Source organism: Copidosoma floridanum, unplaced genomic scaffold, assembly GCF_036245765.1.
Source record: "Copidosoma floridanum isolate Cflo_tuat_1 unplaced genomic scaffold, Cflo_Japanese_pri ptg000004l, whole genome shotgun sequence".
NCBI classification, from domain to species: domain Eukaryota; kingdom Metazoa; phylum Arthropoda; class Insecta; order Hymenoptera; family Encyrtidae; genus Copidosoma; species Copidosoma floridanum.
The window spans coordinates 23,931,128-23,955,350 of NW_028321881.1; the positions used below are offsets into that span (position 1 = coordinate 23,931,128).

The 24,223-nt window shown below is 31.2% G+C and overlaps 1 protein-coding gene across 1 annotated transcript in view; it reads right to left on the reverse strand.

The window, feature by feature from the left end:
• The window catches only part of LOC106645530 (protein unc-80 homolog), a 676,041-nt gene that overhangs the window by 73,289 nt on the left and 578,529 nt on the right, over window positions 1–24,223 (reverse strand). Inside the window, exon 18 of the mRNA XM_089596422.1 lies at window positions 13,475–13,825. Within this exon, the coding sequence (XP_089452548.1) occupies window positions 13,475–13,825 (351 nt within the window). The remainder of the gene's footprint in view (window positions 1–13,474; window positions 13,826–24,223) is intronic.

Genomic DNA, 24,223 nt, shown 5'->3' on the forward strand with positions numbered 1-24,223 from the left:
AAAAAGATGCATTTTTAAAAATTGTAAAATATCGGTAATTTTTCGAGATACATCGATTTTTCAAAAAAAAGATCGTCTCAAAAATCGGTTCCTCTTGACCGAGGGCTCATCCTAAAGAAACGAATCAGGGCTCATTTTTTTCATTGGGAGTTGTAATTTTGTGCCAATAAAAAATCGTAACGATTTTTTTATATTTAAGGCTCCAAAAACCCTTTTAAAAAAATTAGAAAATTTTCGGTCACATTTTTCTTTGATAATTTTGTCAATCATTATTCCTCAATAAAGTCTATTGCATACCTTAATTGCTGGCATTTTTACGCGTATTTAAAAAAAAAATATTGCTCTACGAACATCTGGAGCCAAGATGATTTTTTTTTTCAAAAAATTCCAGAGGGCGCTAGTTACGTGCTATAGCGTCCATTCTTACGAAAAATGAAGTTGAATGCTTATATTTAAAAACAAAAAATAGATGAACTCATTTCATTGGCTTTTAACATATTTTACCAAATTCCAAAATACAGCGTGTGAGCGCGCTGCGAGCAGGCCGTGGAGTTGGGATACCGGGCTCGGCCGCTTCGGAAACTGAATTCGCGCGTTTAAAATCGTTCGCGCTCTTAAAATTCTTGATAACTCGACTTTTAAATGACGTACAAGAATCCTTTTGTACCTAATCTGGGGTAGCTTGACGAGATGAATCTGAATCTGACAACTGAATTTGTTTATTTAATAAATTAGACCCCAAAATATTTTTATAAAAATTTTTTTCTTTTTTTTGACATTTTAAGATATTGTTAGGTTGTTTAGAAAAAAAAAACAATTTTAATCAAATAAAATTTATTATTGTCTGATTATGAAAATGATGACAATTTTTTTATACAATAATAATAATACATGAATATAAAATTAAAAAATACAGGAAATTTTTATTACAATTATTCTTTGACTCTTTTCTTTTCGTTTTAATGCTTTCTTCGGATTCGTTGTCTACTATTACGCTTTCTTCCTTTTCCTGCATGCTCATATTTTTATCATTATTTCCCTCGTCATTTTCTTTAAGAATTACTTCCAAAATATTTTCTGGATCGTCATCCATTTGAACTACAGGAGTTTCGAATTCATCGCATTGGGTTGCATCACAACTTACACAAACGGACGTACATTTAAGGAAGTTCTTTTTACATCCGCAGGCCTTAGTTTAGCAACCACTTGTGCAACTACACGATATTTTTTTTAATATTGCCTCTGGTAATAAAGGTGCCTCAGTGTTAACCGGGATTAATATATTGTCAGCCGTGTTCCACCCCCATTGAGTTACGATGTTGTCGTTACCTATCCATTTTTGTATTTGTAAGTAAATTCGGAAAGCGTGTTGTTGTGCGGCTCCTTCGGTCGGAGGAAGACATTCTAATTTAAATGATACTCGAACAGTGGATCGTTTAAAACATACAAAACGGTGTTCGTTCAGAGTACCTTCTGTTTTGTTGCAATACAGTAAAGAAATTATTTGGAGCATATTTTTAGCAATTTCTTCTTGAGAAGCATCTTTTTGATAAAAAATGTCTATTAAATTGAGGTGCTTTAAATGAGAATTCAATAATTTTATTATTTTATTTTTTCCTTGTTCATAAAAGGAAGATACTGTATCACAAGCCGATGCGGCATGGAAAAACGCTATGTATTTTTCCAATTCTGGATACTTAAAGCTGCTGTTAGTATGTAAGCTGCTGCGTGTCCTCCGGATAACCATCAAATACTACAACTGCTTATATATACTGACGTACGTATTGTACGTACTTGTCGATTATTTCCTTTACTATTATATTAGACTGCCAAACAACACGATGCAAAAGACTTCCGCCATCTAAAATGTACACGAAATTTGTAGGTATTTCTGGACTCTGAGGTAAGCTCTGGAAGTTATCGTAAAACATCAATTTTCTCGTTTTGCGCATTCCATTTTCATCAAAGAGAGACAGTGGAAACGGTGCGAGTTCGTATTGCAAATAATGCTTCATATCATCTTGATTTTTGAAATTTATTGAAATTCGTTGAAAAATTAACAAAGGATTTATTGTCACAACGTGTTCTTGAACTTTTATGCTCGATGTCACTGAGCCGAGAGAGTGAACTTTATTTTTGAAGGAACCCTTCATATTACTAAGTGGCTTCCCGATGTGATTCTGTAAAACTTTCAGTCCCTCTTCGTAGGCATTATGGCAATTTATCTTTTTGTTTCCAATAATTCCTGAATAAATTGACATTAAAACGTTTGAATTGGAAAATGAATTGTATTTAGTAAAAAATTCGCTCATTTTTTGAAAATCAGCTGCATCTCTTTTTATTCGAGAAGTACGCGTATCAACATGTTGCTCTGACGTATCCAAAGAAACGTTGCAAAATTTCTCCATTTCATTGCATATTTCAGTCAATGCAATGGTAGATACGATCCATTTTGCAGCAACACTGTCGGTTATTCCACGCCCCTGGGTCAATCCGCCACTGCTTTTCATTGCCTTTATTAAAACTTGCTCTATGGTCATATCCGTAAAAATATCAGACCACGCTTTCTCAGATCTCCTGATCGTAAAATAACTACATTTTGCGAATTTATCAAACTCAAAAATATCCATTGTAGATTCTAATGCTATTATATCTTGAAGATAAATATGACTGCTTTTAGCGTATGGATAGTGTCCACTAGCGTGGAAAAATGGCAGCATTTCTTTTACACAATTGAGATGTGAATTCCAATCTCCAAGTCTCTCGGCTTCAATAAACTGCATAACAATATTTATCATTTTGTAATACTGCACCCATAACTTGCAGGTCGGTCCTTTTTCTTCAAGTTTTTTCAAGTGTCCAATAAATTTATTTTTTATATTAATAACTTTATCGTAATAAGTATTCGTATCATCAGCTTCGTAAACTTTTTCTGTATATTCCAACAAACATGAAATTTCATCTTCACTTAAAGAAATTGATTCAAAAATAATTGCGGCGAGTGCTGCTTGTATTAATAAGTGACCTCTTATGGCTCGTGAATAAGCATGACCTTCAAGTGCTTTTTCGGCCGACTTTTCTGCATACAAAACAGAAAATGCTTCTTTCAGTCCTGATCGTTTTATTATAAATCCCACAGTCCCTAAGAAACTCATAAGCATATGAAAACCTCCAAGCTGTACTGTGATAGAAAGTAAATTATGAGGATCATTTGTAGGATTTACACAAGAAATAATTTCACGAGCTTTTAAGTAAAATGGTTGATCAAACGTAACAAAACAGCGCTGCTGGCCCCTCGCTCGGCATCTTTTGGCTGCTTCGACGAGAACCGTGAATATTGTATTATAGTCACTTGGAGAATTATTTACAAACGGGATCGGAATTATTTTTGATGTCTCATAATCACTGTTCTTATGACAGTCTTCTTGAAAACCACTCCATCCTTGTGTTTCAAGTGGGCGTGTCGTTTTTTGATATGATCAAACAAAATCAGCCGTAGAAATGTCAAAATCATTTTGTATTGTTTCAGAATTTTTTACGATTTCATTATGTAAGCCAACCGAAGTACCTCTATCAAAGAACCGAAGAGGAAGAAATCCGAATTTTCCGATTTCCGTAGATTTTGGCATCGCATTTAATCTTGCTATGGATATTTCTGACGTGACAAAAGAGGAAAAAGTAACGCCCATTATGCCGTCCATAGAATTTTTAGTGTTTAACCCATCTAATGTATTAGTGTTATGATCAGCATTATCAAATGCAAACTGAACGAAGACATCATCGGAGATTATATACTGCTGAGGATCATTAACTATCGACGATTTGAACAATAGAGTTTCGTGATAAGATTCACATGATCCTAAATAGGATAGACTATCTATAAGGCCTTTGGCAGTGTATTTTTTATGTATAAAAGATGATAAACCTAATAATATCGAAGATATAAATGTTCGAGGCCAAACGCTTGATATCAGAATGTGTGCGACTATTGTAACTCTTTAAGTCCATTTATTTTGCAATTCTTCTGAGCGTTTGTTGCTTTTTATTAAAACCTTGAAAAAAGTTTGCAAGCTATCAGGAACATCTTTTTGAAAATTATCTAAAAAGTTACTCGGGGTGATATAAACTTTCGTGTTAAAAGGTTTTTCTCGTATGTCTTGTAAAATGATATTAGCAGCCATTTCAACGATTCTGAGACGCTCCTCTTCTTCTGTAAAGGCTTTTTCTTTGTACTATTGATCGTTTAGTTTTTTCCTTTTTTTATCTACAAAACAAATTGTTGTATCGTTGGGCACTGAATGCATGACTATATCATCGCCAAAGTAATTAATTAAATGCTCTTTTATATGGTCTATACGTGGCAAGTTTTCACGAAAATTTTCTAATAGTTCTTTTAGAGAAAATTGCGAATCGTCAGCATGATCTATTAAATAATTAATAATATGCTGTACTACCATCGACATAGTATCGCCTATTGGACGGCCAACTTTCTTAGCAGACCCAGACATGTAAAACTTTTGCATGCACGTTGCATGGTAACGAGCCCCTACTTGTGTAAGATTTACTGCATACTCTAATCTTAGTTCTAAATTTCTATTAAAGTCTGTCTCCGGATCTAATTCCAACTGTTGCAGAATATTTATCTTCACGGTATCATTTGAAACTAATCTGACCGGATGTTTGTGCGTATCAGTTGTTGCGTCAGATGCGCAAAAAAAACACAACGTAGCGAAGTCAAATTGCCGGGCCTCTTTATGCTCTCTTCTTTTCCAAGCCAACAGTTCTGATTATTTTTTCTTTTGTTGTTCAACAATTTTTTTTAAAGTGTCCTTACTGTAACAGGACTTGTGTACACTTTGAAATACTAAACCTTGTAATTTCTCGTGCTTTTTGTCGTGTAATTCTTTACTTACATTTATTACTGTAGTTATAGCACGTTCGCCCATGCGATATTTATCATCACTGATTTCACTCTCGCAAAAAATACAGATTTCAGTATTTGTCTCTGCCATTGTTAGATGTTTATCTGTAAAATAAGTAAAAAGAATATGTGAGATATTTTTGTATGTTAAAATTAAAAATTAAAAACGTTACATAAAACTCTAAAAGCATAGAGTTTCGGAACACGTGAAAATGTATATAATACTCACTCTATGAACAGGCCTTTATTTAAAAAGAGATTAATGTTGTTTTTGTCTTATTGTTGTTTAACGTTCACTGTCTAAATCGTAATTTAAAAAAATTGCAATATTGTTAGATAAACGAAATAACAATTGCACACTAGCACACAAAAACACTTTGGTAAAAGAGAGATTAGAAACACGTGGTGCGTTCGAAATATTCTACATGCAAAGCACACTGCTCAAAGGCTCAGCAAACACTGCCAACAAGTATTAGTCATTCCCGAGCCCAGACATCCCCACTTTCAGAAGAACCATGCCATAAAGAAAGAGCAATAAAGGGAGCCCCTTTGACGGTTATATACCTAATGTGAATTCAGAAATTTTATTAAGGTTCAAATCTTTTTAAAACGATTAGGCTAGACTTTCGAATTCATAGTTTAAGCAAATAAAACAATAAAGCATTTAAATGCATATTACAGTACAACTGTAATTTATAATTATATAAACAAATATTATTGATCTAAAATGTCATGAGTTCATGTAATAAAGAAAACGTTAAATTTTAAGTACGATTTAATGAGGGTGATGCTGCTTTCTATTATAAACAGTCCAACAATATCTTTAAATATCAAAAAAAAAAAAAAAAAAAGTTTATAAGAATATTTCGGGGTCTAATTTATTAAATAAACAAATTCGATTGTCATATTCAGATTTATCTCGTCAAGCTACTTGAGATTAAGTACGAAAGGATTTTTGTACGTCATTTAGAAGTCGAGTTATCAAAAATTTTGAGAGCGCGAACAATTTTGAACGCGTGAATTCAGTTTCCGAAGCGGCCGAGTCCCGTATCCCCACTCCACGGCCCGCTCGCGGTGCGCTCGCACGCTGCATTTTGGAATTTTTTTAAATATGTTAAAGGCCAATGAAATAAGTTCATCTATTTTTTTTATAAAAAATATAAGCATTCAACTTTATTTTTCGTAAGAATGGACGCTGTAGCACGTAACTAGCGCCCTCTGGAATTTTTTGAAAAAAAAAAAATCATCTCGGCTCCAGAAGGTCGTAGAGCAATACTTTTTTTTTCAAATATAAGTAAAAATACCAGCAATCAAGGTATGCAATAGACTTTATTGAGGAATAATGATTGACAAAATTATCAAAGATAAACGTGACCGAAATTTTTTTAATTTTTTTAAAAGGGTTTTTGGAGCCTTAAATATAAAAAAATCGTTACGATTTTTTATTAGCACAAAATTACAACTCCTAATGAAAAAATGAGCCCCGATTCGTTTCTGTAGGATAAGCCCTCGGGCATGAGGAACCGATTTTTGAGACAATCTTTTTTTCAAAAAATCGATATATCTCGAAAAATTACCGATATTTTACAATTTTTAAAAATGCATTTTTTTTGGCTCGCCAAGGGCTACATTTTTAGTGAGAAACAATTTCCTAAATGTTAATTTGCGAAAGGTACAGCAAAAATAAGAATGTTCGATTTTTAACGGTTATTTTGATATATCTTGAAAAGTAATGTACAGATTAATATAAAATGAAAAGGGATTGATGTGTTTTTTTAATATTTACAACTTTCTTATTCAATTTTTTTCTCTACGAGCCTTAGTTTTTTTTTTTTTGGCAAAAAACCGTTTTTTTTGACTTTACGAATTTTTAAGGTTAATTTCGCCATTTGCGAGAAGGTGGACAAAAATGCTATCTTTCTTAAAATTTTTTTTCCTATACGATTATATTTTTTGTTTGCTGTAAAAAATTTTGGGGTGGCCTTGTACCTATTGATTGGGCTAATATCCAACTTGCAGATAATTCGCCACCGTAATATGCACAATCTCTGTGCGCATTATTAATTATACACATTTGCCAATAATCTATGCACATGTCTCATCTAGCTTTTTGAGCGTTATTAATCGCACTCATTATTTGCTTCATACCGACTCATTAAATTTTTAACTTGTCGAATTAAAGGTTTCTTTATTAGTTATTTTGAAAGAAATTAACACAAAAAAAAAAGATATAAATAAAAATTAAAAGTGTAAATGATAAACTTCTAGGTGTTAAAGAACGTCCCTTTGCAAAATATTACTGTCAGATTTATCATCAACTTTGTTTATAGCATGATCTATGCTATTATTCCTTTCATATAATGAAGAAATTCACTTTTTAATTTGTAAACAGTAAGTGTATTTGTTATAAAAAGTAAGTGTAACATTATGTATTAAAAAGTTAATATTTTTACCTAAAATATCAGGACAAACATTAGTTAGCTTTACTTATTTGGCAGTTTAAATAATTTAATTTGCTTTTTGTTTAAGATTTAATAACATTTTTTAATATTATTTGTCAACTAAAAGCTTTTTTAAGAATTTTTCAGAGTTTTCTTTTAAACTGAAAATTGAATTCAGCTGTTATAAATTATTGTTGTTGTTTTTTTTTCTTCTTTTTTTTTTTTTTTTTTTAACAAAAACTGTATTATTTTTTTTCCATGAACTTCAGCCTTAAATTTCTTCAGATATTAGGAACTACACACAAAAATTTTTCAATTTGCATGACAATATAATGTTACATGCTTTGTTAAGAATACGCAGATTCTGCTTTTGGAATCCAATTTAAAATTATTTTAAATAAGAAAAACACTTAGTATATAGTAGACTCCATGTCAAACTGAACTATTGTTAAATTATTTTGAATTTTTTTTTGTTTTACCCAAGTTTTTGTTACCAAATACAAACAGTAGTATTCTAGAATATAAGCATAGCAAATTTTTTTGAGCAAAATTTACGCAAAATGGAAGATAAAAATTCAATTGTTGTTAAGTTAAAGAATATCTCATCTTCCTTTAAGTCTGTATGATAATAAATTGAAGCAACTATTGCCTAAAAACGCTGATTTTATGTATTTTATTAGATAGTACACAAATTTTTTGTTCTTTGCATCATTTAGATCCAATCTCGTATGTAAAAAAAAACAGCTATTCATAATTGAAAAATTCAACATCCAATTTGTTACATGATACCTTAGTCTCTTAAGAACAAAGAATCCTTTTTAAAGTAAATTATATTCATATGATCACTTTGTATCTGTAGAAAACCCATCGCTGTAATAGCTTGTTTTCATAGTTTTTTTATTTCTTACATAAAGCCCATCGTGGACGAATAAATGGTATGGTTGAATAATCAACAAACGTTTTATCAATTTTATGAATATTGATATAACGCTTTAGAATACAAAACAGTGCTCAAAGATATGGTGATTTAATACATTTTCGTACAAACATGCTTTTATTACTATTTTCAAAAGCTGGAGGGGTCTGTCTAAAATCTTTTTCTTTAACAATCAATTATTAAAATAGATATTGGTTTCATGTTAATCACGTTATATTCTGTCAACTATTTCGAAGGCTTTTTTGGGATCATAGATGCCTTGTCCCTTATGATGAAATGTATATCTCTTAACTTTTTTTTTAGATTGAAGTTTCAAGAACGAACTTTCTGTACCGTTGAAGTCGAATGGTAAAGGAAATGTTCTTTGACCGGTCATTCTTTTTAAAAGTAATATTAACGCTGTACCAGACTATGCTACTGATGGAGGTTTTATTTCACGACAAGTGAAATTTTAAATTAATTTTTCATATAGAAATATTTTTTCTGAACCTCCTGGGCCTTTTATAAAAAAAAAATTATTTTTCTTACTACATATGATTTAAAAAGTTACAAATTAACGTTTCTCTAATTCATCATACATTGATTCAAACATCTAAATGCAAAAAGCTATTTTTTTATAGTACTGTTTTGTTGTACATTTATTTTTGTTGGTGTAGGTAAATTAAAATCTTTATATCACATACCTTCTAATTAAAAAATTCTATTTATGTGTGAAAGTGCACGATTTTTGTATTCATTTAACTTTAAAATGTGAATTGCAAAAGAAAAGTATTTAACTAATATTTAAAAATTGACGCATCAGCGTATGAAGTGCACAGGGTTGTGAAGCCCCACAAATGTATATATGTGAATATATATATATATATATATATATACATATATATATATATATTTACTGAGTAAGTAAACATTTTTAATGATGAGACCGATAGCTACTACTGATTTTAAACAACGTCAATCCTCTAGATCAAATTCTCCTGCTCAATGTAAAAGGTCCCTAAGCCATATGCCTCTACTTGTTGAGAGCCATTGCAAAGTGCTTGTATCTACAAACCAAAACTGCAACTGTTAATAAGTAACTGCTTTGGTATTCTCAGAAATATTGACCACCCACTCTGACAAATTCAAAGATGATGAACTCCTGCACATCCTACACACTTACATATGCACGTATAGCATTTAACCCAAAGTCTATGACGATTTAAGCTTGTACCTACAATTAAATCTATTTCAAGAAATCATGCTCTGTTACTCAATATCTTATGAAGATCTCTAACATGAGCTTTAAAGAACCCTATTTTTAGTGAGGATCTGATAAGCAAGTAAGAACAAATATAAAAGCTAATTACATGAAACTGTACACCTCTTATTACTTACATGAGGAGTGGTTTCTATGCTGGTAGTACAACATTTTATTCGGCAGCTCAAAACTGACAAGACGATACTGCAAAGAAAATCAACATTTAAATCATTTTGTCTTAGAGTTCGAGAATGTTTAGCATTATCAATAGTAGATGAGCAAAAAGCATTAAATTCTTTCTTCTAGAATCTTTAATTCAATCATGTAACCAGAAGTATAGCAAATGTAGAGGATTTATTGAATCTAATGGTACGTATTATGTGATAGCTGATGAAAATACATAAATACAAGAAAAGTAATTTATTTAAGCTTAAAAAGTAAGACTTTAATAAATAACTGTCATCAAGATATTATAACTATTTAGCATACTAATAAACAAAATAATAATTATTTGACTGCATCAAGCAAATGTTGACTTTGGATGAAGGAAAGGTAATCATTCGATAACAGCTAAGATTTAAAAAAATTTGTATCTCATAAAAGGAGTCTCTAAGTCAGTCTTATTATAATTTTGAATGATCAAGTGTAAGCAGCTCACACTTTAACAATCAAATCAAGAATATATTTACGTGTATAAGATTAATTAAAATTTACAAGCTTATTTTATTAAAATGGTGTAGGTGTATGTTTAGTACAATTCTAAGAGATCTTTTACTGTTTTTTGTGCAGATATTTGTAAACACATTATAGTTCTAACCTTCCTACTTTTTTACCTGTGCCCTATGCGTACAAATATTTTTCTACATTATGGAGATCTATTATGGAGAACTATGTAGGACTATGAGGTTGAGGAGTAAATACATTTTTTCTACTTTTGGCGATTTTTTCCACATTTGGACGTTTAGTGCCCCCTCAGAAGGAAAAAATGGGTTCACATTTGGTGCGCATCTAACCAGGGCGAGTACGAGGAGTCCCTTGGGCCTAGTACTTACCCTGGCAAAAAACTACCATTTGTTTGCATCTACTTAGCTTACTTTTAAACAACGTGGTTATTTCTAAGTTTATTTATGATTTTAAATGTGACAATATTAGTTTCATCTGCTACCAGTCATTTTTTTTCATATCTTACTCTCTTCGTTTTTAATAATTTTGGAAGCTTTCTCTCACTACTGTTATTTCTAAATGATCTTCAAGCAAAATCTGCTAAAAATATAAACGAAATTGCGATAACTTAGTTCTGCTTTGCATAGCAAATTTAGCACATATTACTTACAGTTATGTAGGTCAATGGTACGCTATGAGTGAAAATGATCACCTAATACGTGAGTGGAATTTTTAGCTTACCGAGCTCCAGGAAACAGGAGATCGTATACACACCATGTTTGGAGTGCCTTAGACTTCAGATTAATCATCCTCTGCTTGGCCTTTATTAAATGTTTATTTACGTAAAATCTGTGACACTTTCTACCTTACTTACTAAGTGCGTAATTTACTATGTTTAACGTAAATTAGTTATTTTAACTATGGTGCGAAGTAGCATATAAACTTTGTAAGCTTACCTTGATTAGCTTATTATTATGAGTACATTTGTCGTACTTGCATTACTCTAATCACTGTGTTTGGTTCATTAGTAATAACTGCCTTTAGTCCAAGCCACTATATCCTTAAAAACGTTAACTTATTTTGATGCAAATGGAAATACACGCATAAATAAGGTAGGTTTTACTGAACAAGTTTCTAGATACATTTTTTTAAATTTAAAATACATCCGTAGTTATTCTCAAGGTTCGTATATTAAGATTCAAACCTAGGACTGGTTGTAGAGCCTATTTACGAACGAGAATTTTTCTTAACTTCTTGTACATTTTTTAGTTATACCAACAAAATACAAAATCACTAAAATTTCTTTACAAATCATACATATACTTACTGTAGAACGCATTATTGGCTGTAAATACATGCTGATTGTCCACTCAATAAAGATGCCTTTAGATGCTCTGTCACTTTGTCAACAATAAGTTTCTAAACTATAAGTAAGTCAGAAATGATAACTAAAAAGTTAGAAGCTGCGAGTGATCCAACCACTAGACTTTTAACAAAACGAGGATTAGAAAAAAAGTGCCTTAAAAAAGTCTTTGTCTTGCAATCCTGTTTTACTATGTTAAATAAATATACATATGATTTAACGTCCAGCGTTCTGCTAACGCTACTAAGTCAGTTGTGTACTTTTAGATTCATCTGTATTAGCCATTCTTATCAGTAATCCATTAATAGTAACTAAAGCTGTTACTTAATTCAATATTCATACGTATGCCTAACGTAATACTGAAGTAACTAAAGGATTGATGACAAGTCAGTGTAAATAATTATTCAGACAATGTTGATTAGTACTATTTCTCTAAATAAAGACATTTATCATCTATACAAAGGAGAGAAGTAAAAAATATGCTGTATTAAGGTATTTGTTTAACAAGTAATGAGTCTCATAAAAAAATTAGTTACTTCATAATTCTGTTAAGGATCAATAAACTACAAATATAAGTAGGCTTAGTACGTGAAATAGTTTATATTCAGACTAAGAACAATAACTGCTTTTTTGATGGTGTGATTCTTCTGAGTACTGTCGTAAGTTTTAATAAATACTACCATTAAATAGTATTACATGTTAAACCTCAAAATATTTTTCATAGCTTGAGAGCAAAGTTAAATGCAGTCTTGCAACCACAAATTTATTGTATTGGTGCTTAAGCTGCCACTACTAGAAAAGAGTTAGAAAAAAATTTATAAAAAAAAAGCAGTGTGTGCCCTACCTTATTCGTCAGATTTATATTGGACTTACAACCCTTAAAGAAAAGATGGAAACACTTAAAATACATAAAAAATAAAAATTTACAAGATAAAGATGTAATAAATAAATGTAAGAAAAGTCATATGGAGAAATAAGCAAAAAAAAAAAAAAAAAAAAATGATAAAACCAAAAGATGGAGAAAAGTAAAAGATTTCCCTATTGTAGGCAGTAATTAATATTATATTCCATATCATCCAACCAATAGTAAACTTACTAGTGACAAAATGTATAATCGACATTCTACTATACATACTGATAAAAGTAGATGTCAGTTGAAAAGAATTTCATAAAAACTGTTTAACAACAAAAAAACATGCTCTTGTGTTAAAAAAAAAGTGTAAAACTATTACTTAGTTGGTACTTATATTAATTCATTATCGACTTATTTCCAAAAAAGAGAGCTATATTGCCTTTTTATGCTTTTTGTAGGCCAGTGAAATCTTTTCTTAAATAATCGCTTCGAAGACAATTATCTTAGTTCTTCAAAAAACTTACATTACACTTAAACAGTGGAAGTAATTAGCCCTTAGATGAACCAATTTTTAAACAGAGCTAATATTGAAGCTTACTATAAAAGAGTTTCACGCATTTAAAATTAGAATTTATACGACAGCTCTGTTTTTATTGTAGCATACAGACAAAGTAAATCCACATTAGAATCTAATGCATCGATTAATTACCTAAAACTTCCTAGAATAATGATTTTTGGCTACTGTGTTACAAAATCAAACAGGTATTCATAAACAATATGGATTGAGCTACAGCTATGTCTAAAGGCACATTGTTCTGTAGTTTTCATAATTTTTTGCTTCATGTTCATAAAACATTAGACAATTATATCATAAAAACTGGTCTTATTAGAGTTATACATAAATATTACTTGAGTTATCAGCCACGAAATTAATAACCAATGCAACTATTTTCATTGTTACCTAATGTTACCTGTTCATATTACTTTTGATCCACTTTAAAATTAATAAGTTTCATGTACGTACATTATTTGAAGGAATAAGAAGTAGAAGCCTACCTTTCTTGCAGTTTTCCATGTTTTCTTTCAGTTTTTCTAATTCATGCACAAGATCAGTAAGCAGTGCTCCTCTGGACTTAGGAACAATAACACCATAACCATTTATTTTTTCTTTAATAATTGTCTGCATATTCCGTTCATGATCAGAAATAGGTGCTTGTCCAATTTTATAAACTATGAAAGGCAACATTTCTATATAGAGTGGGGTTCTATGAGTAACAACATATTCTAAGAAGTCCCACACAAATAATGATGCTTCGTTTCTTTTATTTAACAATTTAATAGTTCGTATAATTCTAGGCCATTCGGTTCTTAGTTCACACTCAAAACATATTACTATTATCTTCAATGCTAAGAAAAACATTAAATAAGAAATTATTTTTATGAGCTTAAATCAGCTATCTCATTCAATTGTTTGAAAAATAAGGAAAAATAAAAAAAAACAGACTTTTTCCTCACTTATTATCTACACAGTTAAAATTAATAGTATTACAAGTAAAGCTATACCTTTATATTAAGGGCTAATATATTTATTGTTGACTACAAAAACAACAAACAAGCAGTTGTATGCCTACGTAAGTTTAAGGGCTTACAGAATAACACTTGATGCTCAAAGTACTAAATACATCACTAGTATTACAAGATCAGACATTAAAAGAAGTTCACGTTCAAGAAATAAATAACGCAGTTAACAAGAACATATTTATATATAAAGAAATAGGGCTTCGCCCCCCTGCGCGCTCCACGCGCCAACCCCCTACTGTTCTAACATGAAAGGAGTGTTCTTAAATTTTATCTGTTAGTGAGGAGAGATTGGTGCCCAGAATTTTGGAAGAAAGAAGAGCTTTTGATCTACATCGTTCAGCATTAGTTATATATTTATAGAGCGCGCAGTAGCTCAGTCAGCTAGGTCGTGGATTGGCACGCGGAAGACCGTGGTTCGATTCCCGGCCAGTGCGACTTTTTTAGGCAAGTACCTCTGTGATTTTTCACATGTGCTTTTTCACCACGCAATGCTCCTCGAGGAGGGTTGAGGCGACCTTCTCGCAGCAAAAATTGCCTAATTTTCCCCTACCCCTCTCCCAGTAATGGGAGGCCTCCCATCCTTCTTTCCCTTCCTTCTCCCAAGTGCTAAGTGCCCATAGTAGTGCCCTTATTGAAGGAGCCGGACGTAGAGCACTCTAATAAAAAAAAGAGTTTTATATTTATAAGTAAATTTCCACACTACCCAGAAGGTACTAGTGTGGGACGTTAAGAGTTTTCTTTGAAACTCTCCGTTATGTTTAGAGAAAAAAGGTATATATAAGCTTTGCTAGTTTTGACAACATTTATTTTATTGGAATATGATTAAAAAAACATTCCTTTCATTTTTATGTTGAATATTATTACTACCATAAAATAACAAGTAATTTCATTCATAAAAAATATCATCATATTTTACAATATTCTTTGGTTGTATAAAACACACTTAAAACGCAATAAGGCTTTTGATGAATTTAGTAATCTAAACAACAACTTACTGTTTTTCTAAAAAAATAGTCGAAGAATATAACGTTTTCTCTAAAATAGCTATATAAATATTTGCCTCCCTGCGCGAACCGTGTGCCAACCCCCAGCGTAAAATTTTGAGATTTTTTTCTTTAAATCTTCAATTGCTTGAAATTCATCTGCATTACATTGAAGTCATTTTTTTAAGAATCTTAAAAAACAGGAAATGTAAAAATTAATTTACTTCATTATTTCTTTTTATGTACAAAAATAAATATTTTAAATTTTTGCACATATTACATTTTTTTTTATAAATTTTAAAATTTTTTATAAAATTTGCTTGTCGTTTTATTTTTCTTCAAAAAACGCTTTCATCAAAATTCTAAAATAAATGGAATAGTTATATACTACTATATTTATTAATATGGTTATATTTAATTAAATTTTAACATTATCTATATGTCTTTTGAAATCATTTCTTGATTTTATAATTATATTGCAAATATCACATTAAAAATTTTGATTCATATGCTTTGTTTCATTAGTTTTTAAAACTTTCATATTAGCAGAAACATATGAGAAAGAATACTATTTAAACATGTGTTTCTTTCTGTAAAATAATAATATGGAAAATAGCATTACCTCTAAAAATTTTTTTAACTTCATTTAATATTTCTTTCTAAGTTTTATAAAAAAAAAAAAGAAAACAAAACTACCGATATTTCATCATTTAATAAGGATACACTACATAATGTATATTTTTTTTACGATGGTAATTTTTGCTAAACAAATTTGATGATTTACAATATTAAAATACAACAATAATTATCTTATGACACGTATACGTTAAAGTAATAGGTAAGAGTCAGTCGGGTTCTTAAAATTAAGATAATATATATAAATATACATAAAAAATATTGATGTATCTAAGACATGTATAAATTTATAATATACATAAAACAACCATACATGTGTATCATTATAAATATTATCAGAATTTACGATTGGGTGCGGGGAGTTCTATCTCTTCGTTGTTATGATACAACTAAATTACATAGGTTATTTACTTAACCTTTCAAATTAGGCGATACTTCCACGGTTATTATTAAATAATAATTATGTAACGTTGTAGTTTATATATGAACTTGTATTACGTCATATATGTACGTATAAAAATGAGCAAATGTTACAGTGTTTTAAGATAATAGTAACACAAAAAAAGTTGAATGCATCGAGAACTTTATACTTATCAATGACTTCTAACAATTCGTTAATTATTTCATTACAATTTGAAATAAATTATTTATTAACATAATAACATATTTAAACATGGATTTTATATTTCATTTGTATATTTAAAGTCCATCTATTTGCCTCTTTATCGGTGTAAAAAAAAATAGATGAAAATAAATATTTTTAAAACTAAGTAAAATTAAATTTTATTGTTAGTAGAGGTAATTTGTTTGTAGTGTGAATTGTGTTGGGGGCCTATAGGGGGACTTTGGGGGGTCTGTGAAGGGGCAGGCAAATTTGTGTGGGGGGCTGTTAAGTTAAGCTGAGGAAAAAGTTTGAAAGCAGCAAATCAACAATAAAAACGGTCGAATTTTAGCTTATTTGGGGAGGGGGGCTGTGGAGGGTCTGTGGGGGGACTGTGGGGAGGATGTGTGGAATGCCTCACACAAATAACTTAATAATATAAAGATATATATATGTATATGTACATGGGTGATTCTGCCGCAACTTGCTCAGATTGACTTGACAAACTTTTAAAAAGAAGTTGGTTTAGTCAAATTTTTCATGGTATTTCTACTGTACATAACATCAGTAACAAATGTCTTAAGCGATGCAACTATAAGATTTGCTGAACAAAAGTTATACGAAATTTTATGTAAGGTAATTTCCATCGATTTTTGGAGAATTGTATCAGTTTCCAGTACGTGTGGCTAACCTTCTTTAACAACTTAAATGTTTCTAATGGCTTAAGTGAAAATTGAGATCAAGACCTATTGATTAAAAAAATTTTTATCTCGATTTTGAGCCTCCGTTCAAGTGTTACAGCTGTTTTAATTGAAGCGTAAATTTCGCTAATAATGTAATTTTGGCTTAAATTCGGTATTTTCTTCTAAATCACTATCACTTTCGATTTGAGGCATAAAATTAAAAAAATTTGTGTTTTAATCATTACGACTATGTTTTTTCTTTCATTTAAGCCTAGATAAAGCCACCTAATGAAGTTCACCACTTGGCTACTAACGTTCGAAGTAGCACCACCGTTTTTGCATTTATGTAGTGAAGTGAGGCCAATTGGACAAAATTCCGAGACACGTGTCTCGTTTTTAGGCCCAACAGTAATGCAAAAAAAGTTTGGCTGAGATTGATTGCTCTAAAACGAAAAAAAACGGTACTTTGAGGTGAGGTTGGGTCAGAATGGAAAAGTTTGGAATGGGATTTTCAAAGTTTAAAGTGCTTGTAAGACTCATAGACGTTTACAATGACTTGTCAACCCATTCTTTATTACTCAGCCTCAAATGCAATAAGGAACTATAGTCTTCGTAGCTGCACATGCACATCGAGTGGTTGTTTCTATTTGACTTCAATTTGTCCTTAAATGATCAGTTATTTCAATGAAGGAATTAATATATTGGTATAAGATAATATGTTAAGTAAAGTTGACAACATGCAACACAATTAAACGTTTTTATAGTCTTGGATTTCATAACGGCACGTGAGTATGAGTACTGGACACGATCTGAGCAAGTTACAGCAGAATCACCAACATATATATACACACTTGATAAAACTGACTGATCTAGACACTACGTTTTCAAGATGTATACTAATAAAGATTTAAATCTCATACAAAAGTTAATTATAAGTTAGTAAAAATCTGTATATATGAGCATTTTGTTTGCAGAGTGTCAGCATAAGTTAAAATACTCATGTACACTAGCAGGGCTTCGTCCCCTCTGCAACGTTTGCGCTAGCTCCTACAAAAATTTATCATATCATGATCATAAGGGTGATAAATTTTTAATACAGTAGAACTACGATAAACATCGCTCTACTATTCAACGCTTTTCCACATTTAATAATATGCCCCATCAGAGATAAATAGAGGGATTGCTGACTGCAATGCTATGACACGAGCTCACTTTTTTCCTCTATTTCGAGCGCCCCGTGGTGGCCAAGTGGCGGAACTAGGCACACATATTTCTTTTTTTTTTTGAGAAGCAAGGAGGGGGTGTGCCAAGTGTGCGCCTACGCATTTGCGTAGAAATGGACATCTAGACGCATACTTTATAGGCGTATGAAAGGGATGAACTAAATGTGGGTCTACAAAGAGAGAAGAAAAAATCATAACAATACTACAGCTTTATAGCTATGAACGCTTGTACTGTAGCAAAAGTAAGCGACAAGTGCGAAATGCGACCTATGAGACAAGTCTTTCTCGATTTACTTCTTGAATGAGATTTTAGAGATAAAGGGAAAATGAAGAACATAAAATTTTGACATTTTATGCTTATAAAACAAAACAAAAATTTCTTTCTTTACGATTCTCTATGAAATATTGAAATTAAAAAAGACACGCAACATGATTTTTCGAAAATGAGATCACACAACTAAATGTTTATAATTGTAAGCACAAACTTTCAAGGCATTTATATTTTAATTCTCCTTGTACTTCGGATTTTCTTATAATATGGTATATTAAAGAAAGTGCGCTCAAAAGTTTTTAACATAAACCATGCTTAGAAGTTGAAAGTATGGCTATAATCACCATAATTACTATTTATTACTTTTACTTATCATAATCGCTATAAACTGTTGGCTAAAATCTGGAGGTTATCAATGAACATAAACATATGACTTCGGATTATACGATGTCCAAAATTTAAATAGCTGAGGTGGCTACGGCTTATGCCACTGTATAGATAGTTTCGTAATCTTATCTGGGATTTGATTGGAATTTCTGTCAGAATTTCTTTTTTCTTTTTTGTTTAACTCAATTTATCATTCCATTCTAATTTTTTAATATTACTTTCGTTTTAATTTATCAATGTTGTTAATTTTTTTCTATCGGGTACATCGAAATTATCACATTTATAGTACTGAGTATTTTAAATGATTAATTTTGTTTATAGTTCTACTTTGCAAGGCTTCTCCACAAATTCATAATACTAAACAAACGATTTTTAAGGATGTGGAATAAATTTAAATGTCTTAGAACATCCAAGAAATTATGAACATCTAGTTTAAGAAAGAAAACAGCTGAGGGCCCAAAAAAATTTTTTTTTTTTCAAATACTATTATTCATGATTGTTACCAGCAAATTTCTATAATAATATTTTTCCTAATTTTAAAAATTGTTGCCAATATAACATATTCGTGCTGTCAGCACATAAATATTAAAAGCATATAAAAATCCTACAATTTATACTGCACTATCAGTTCTGGCAATCTTTTCATTAGTAATGGTGACTGTTGTGCCATACATAATGCTGAGCATGAAATAATCTTATTGTTTGTATTTGATAGTATTAATCATTAAAATGAGTTTCCAGCGGTATCACGCAAGGCAGTTGAATGTCTTTTTTTATGTAGAGTAGTATTATAATATGTATACTGTATATTATATATAGTCGTATATTGTGTTGGTTCACGATAAACTAATAAATTTTTTATAAAAATCAGGCATTCCTTAACATTCAATTGATGTGTTTAGTTGTGGAAGCTTTCAAACTTTTGTCTGCATTCACTTACAGTGGGTTCAGTAGATGGATGCAAATTTCGTATATCATTACCAGTATTACAACAACCTCTAAAATGTTGTTTTAATTTAACTCTTAACATAATGCTATTTCATACAGCACGAATTAATTTAATTTTGATTTTCTTTTATTCCATAAGAATTTTCATTTTTTTTTTCTACGAAATGATAATTTCATGACAATAAGATTAATATCAAACTGTTCTCAACTTATTTTTACTTATCTGAGGTTCTTTTAAATATGAACTTCAAATTACTTATCACAGAAAAATAAATAAATTTAGTTGTGTTTATTTTAAAACAACGATTGTTTAATAATAAAAAACGATGGACTAGAATCAGTGACCAAAATCGTTTATTCTTATTTCTTTATAATTTAATTACATTTAATAATTTTTTTTACGGCTAAAGAAACAGTAAAAACGGAATGTTAGTTATTTGAAGTAATAGATAACTGTGTGAATTTTTTCAGGATTTTGCACTGTCAATTTATTTATTGGTAACAATTTGGCTTTTAATAAAGCTTTTACGGACAAAAATAAGCTTAGGCTCTTTTTTTTTTTTTTTTTTTAAATAAAAATTCAATAATCAATTAAAACATTTTAGTTAAAACGTCCATAAAACTATTTAAAAGATGTTTAAGAATTACAAAAATTTTTATTCTGCGTAGTATTTTATTATAAAAAAATCACCTTATAATTTTTTAGATTGGTATTAATAAGGCTTTTTTCATGTTGCAGATCGTAAACAAACTTCAATCCTTTTCATCAAATGCCAATAATGCAGTGGCACACCCAGGGAATAATGATTATTTATCAGTACTTGCCGTAAATGGCAACATCGCATTCGTTTTCTGTAGATGAATAAAACATGGCGGTATTGGTCTGCAGGGCAGCTGGACCAGCTGTACTTTCACGTGCAACTGTGCTAGAAAGAGTATGGCAAATCAGTGCTTGCGCACGACTGTTTACTTTTTAGAACTTACCTGCAGCTGTTATGATGCTGATGATGATAATAATGATGCCAGCCATTGAGGTTTCTTCCTGAAGAAGCAAATTAGCCGAAGAACGAGCCGATTTGTGGTTGTTTGCAAGAAAGTGCCAGCAGAAGTCCAATCCTTGTTGCACCAAGTCAAAAATCTTTTTTCTGAGGATCAGCTGCCACTAAATGGTGACGGAGAAGCTCATCAATAATTTAAACCAGGAAGTTTGACAACTATAAGGTAGGTTGCAAAAACTTTCAGTAAAGAAAGCCGAAGATCGTCGAATTTTTAGATAAGTAACCCAAAATTTTTTTATATCAATAAATGACAAAAAAAAGTCCCAAACAACTAAATACTTTGTGTGTGCTTATGTGTTTAATTTTTTTCAGGATAGCGAGGACTATATGATAAAATTTATCTAGATTAATGATAAGCGATTAGTCTCTACGAGAAATCACTGCAACAAAAAGTTTCAATGGTGGAGTGTGATGCAGTCCATAAATTGGCTGACAATCGTTTGCTCATCTAATATAAACTGTACTTCTTCTTGAACAATGCTCCTTGTTCGTTACTGAGTATGTCTTTAATGATCTTCAATTGTTTCATCAGCTGAGAAGTCAAACTTTTTATGTGAAGAGCATCGCAGAGAAGTCTCTTCCTGGCTTTCAATTCAAAATTTTTTTCTCTATTAGCAAAATGTAGGTGTACCTTTTATTCATTCACTTAATTTAAATTTTTTTGTTTAAACCAATTATAAAATCAATAATTTTTGCACCTTTCATTGTATTTATATGATATAGACATGAGAAAGATAATAGCTGGATTTTTAAATTTCAAAGCTAACAATGACTTACTTACCTTAGGTCTCATGGCTTTTTATCATTTCTTGGGACACTTCGATTTGTGAAGTGCTAATGATAGTAAGAAATCTTGGCCACGTCATTTAAGGGGAGTAGAGTAACACCTACAGTGTAAACCAACATCACATTATCTACTCGCATTCAAGCACTCTTCATCGAGTAGGTTAAAAGAGCAAGTTAGTGCTTTATTTGACTTGTCCTACTTTTGCACGACAATGCACTCTGGGGTTTTATCGATGATAATAAGAGAAAGAGCAGTGTGGTTACAATTATAGCCTGCGTGTTGTGCGCCCAACAATACCCTCAGATGCAGGTCGAGTATGTATGATTCAGCTTTCGTACGAGCCAAGCTAAATATTTTTTTTTTAATGATTGTAAAATCCTTTTGATATTATCTAAAAACAAGAGTAAAAGTGATAACAGCTGAAAAAAAGTATTGTCAACATCATAGGGTCCATAGGGATTTAAAAAGGTAACAAAAAAATGATCACCTATACGTTCTTGTATCTGAGATCTTATGTTTCACTAGGAGAATCACCTATTTTTATCCAAATGAATTTCATAACCCTTAGCTCAAAACATTCAAAGTAGAAGTTATAACGTTAAAACTTAATATATTACTACCATTGATGGGATTATTTATTCTAACGAAAAAAAAACTGCTTTACATTTTTAACATTTCAATATACAATTCGTTATGACAAAAAATAATTAATGGACAAGTACTTCTTTTAATTTCATTGGAAAGTAATTTATTATAACAAACGCTTACATGAATTTGACGTCAGTGGATACGGAACAGTTGCAATATCGTTGTTAAGCTACTGTTACTGATCACGAAATAAAATTATTACAATTACAATACACATATATTTTTTTAAAGACAAGCAGTTAAAAGATCACCTTCTGCTCTAATCAATTGTTCTAATCGTCGTGGCATGGAGAACGCCAAAGTTATAAAGTAATTAGGATTCTTTGTTGGCTCTCCTCAAGCAGCTGTCACCAATTCATGGAGTTCTTGGGCATCTCGAGCCTATCCAGATCGCCAAACCCTAACCATTATAGACCAAGCATTTCTGATTATGTTAATATCAGGAGAATTAGCTGGATACGGCAGTTATTGAAAGCGGGGATGTCCGCGATACCATTTCTGAACTATATGAGTTGAATGCGCTGCGCTGTCATTTCCAACAACTCATACCACCTTCTGGCCAAGAAAGTGAGGAGCCACGGATCCTAAAAGAAAATGCTCCAGGATTCCAACGTATCGGTGGGCATTCATGCGACGACCAACTTCAGCGATATCACCAGCACAATGCCCGAAACACCACCTCCAACACACCTCTCGTTTACTTGACCACTATGGAAATTTGGAATTACATATTTATCTAAGTAACGGCTATCAGGAGGCCTCCACACCCTGTATTGTCCATTGTCATCCTTTAAAAAAACTTTCTCATCAAGAAATACGGTATCTTTCCACTTCTGATGTATAAGATGTAGATGATTTCGCGCGGATTCTAGTCTGGCAACGTTGTGTTTTTCAGACAGACCCGTCTTGTTTAAAGCCACACAGCACTTTAATTATATACTGTTTGCTAAATTTTTTCTTAATGTTCAGTAGGACACATTAAGTTTCAAGGTCTCGCTAAAATCTTTTCACGGGATTAAAAGGATGGAGAGTAATTTCATTTATAATCAAAGCTGTATCTTCGTCACTTGGTTTACGAAATCATTGGTTGACTATCAACAAACAAATTTTACAATTAAAACAAATTTGTGACAAAACAAAAATGCAATTTTAAAAATAGTAAGCCCATTCTTCTGACATTTACTTACAATGTTTCTCATCTTCGGCAAAAAAACCCTCAATTTCTTTCTCCATCTCAAATCGTAACGTCCACTTCAAGGCTGTTTTATTGCAGTAATGTAAAATTTTAGATATTTCTGTAACTCCAACTCCTTTTTTCCACAAATTCCTTATTTGTGCCAGGTTTACATTCGTTGGTTAAAATGCCATGATTGAATGGATGCAGTAAGACTAATGAATAAATACATCTATTAAAGAACAATCATGTTGGCGACCAATCCAAACAGTGTTACTACTGTTCTGTTTTACTTGACAATAAATTGGTCACGCTCGTTTATTTCAGTTGTTTACTGGCATAAATTGTCGTCTTTTAAACATCATGCTATTTATTCCTACCACAGTCTCACTGTAGAAAACGTATGGTTTGTGCATTTAGTTACATGCCGTATGCGGGAAAATTTTCTAGTAGATTTTTTAATTGCATCATTTTTTCTACATACCATCAACAAAATCAAAAGAGGTTAATTTTTTCAATAACTCACAAAACGGCTCAAAATCGCATTCAACGTGAGTATGATGAGCCACATTACGTATAAATGTCCTCAGAATTTTTCAGTTGCTGAAGACATCATTTTGTCACGTAAGAGTGTAACAAACATTCAGGTGCAGTAATAATATTGAATAAATATTATGGATGAAAAATTCTGCTAGTGAGTTTGCCCAGAAAGGTCTTAACATGCAACAAATACTTAATATGCGCAATTACATTCTGGTGTAGGTGAAATAGGAGATGAACGACTTGAGACGAAACTTCGGGGTAAGAGTTAGTGCAGCCCTGTCT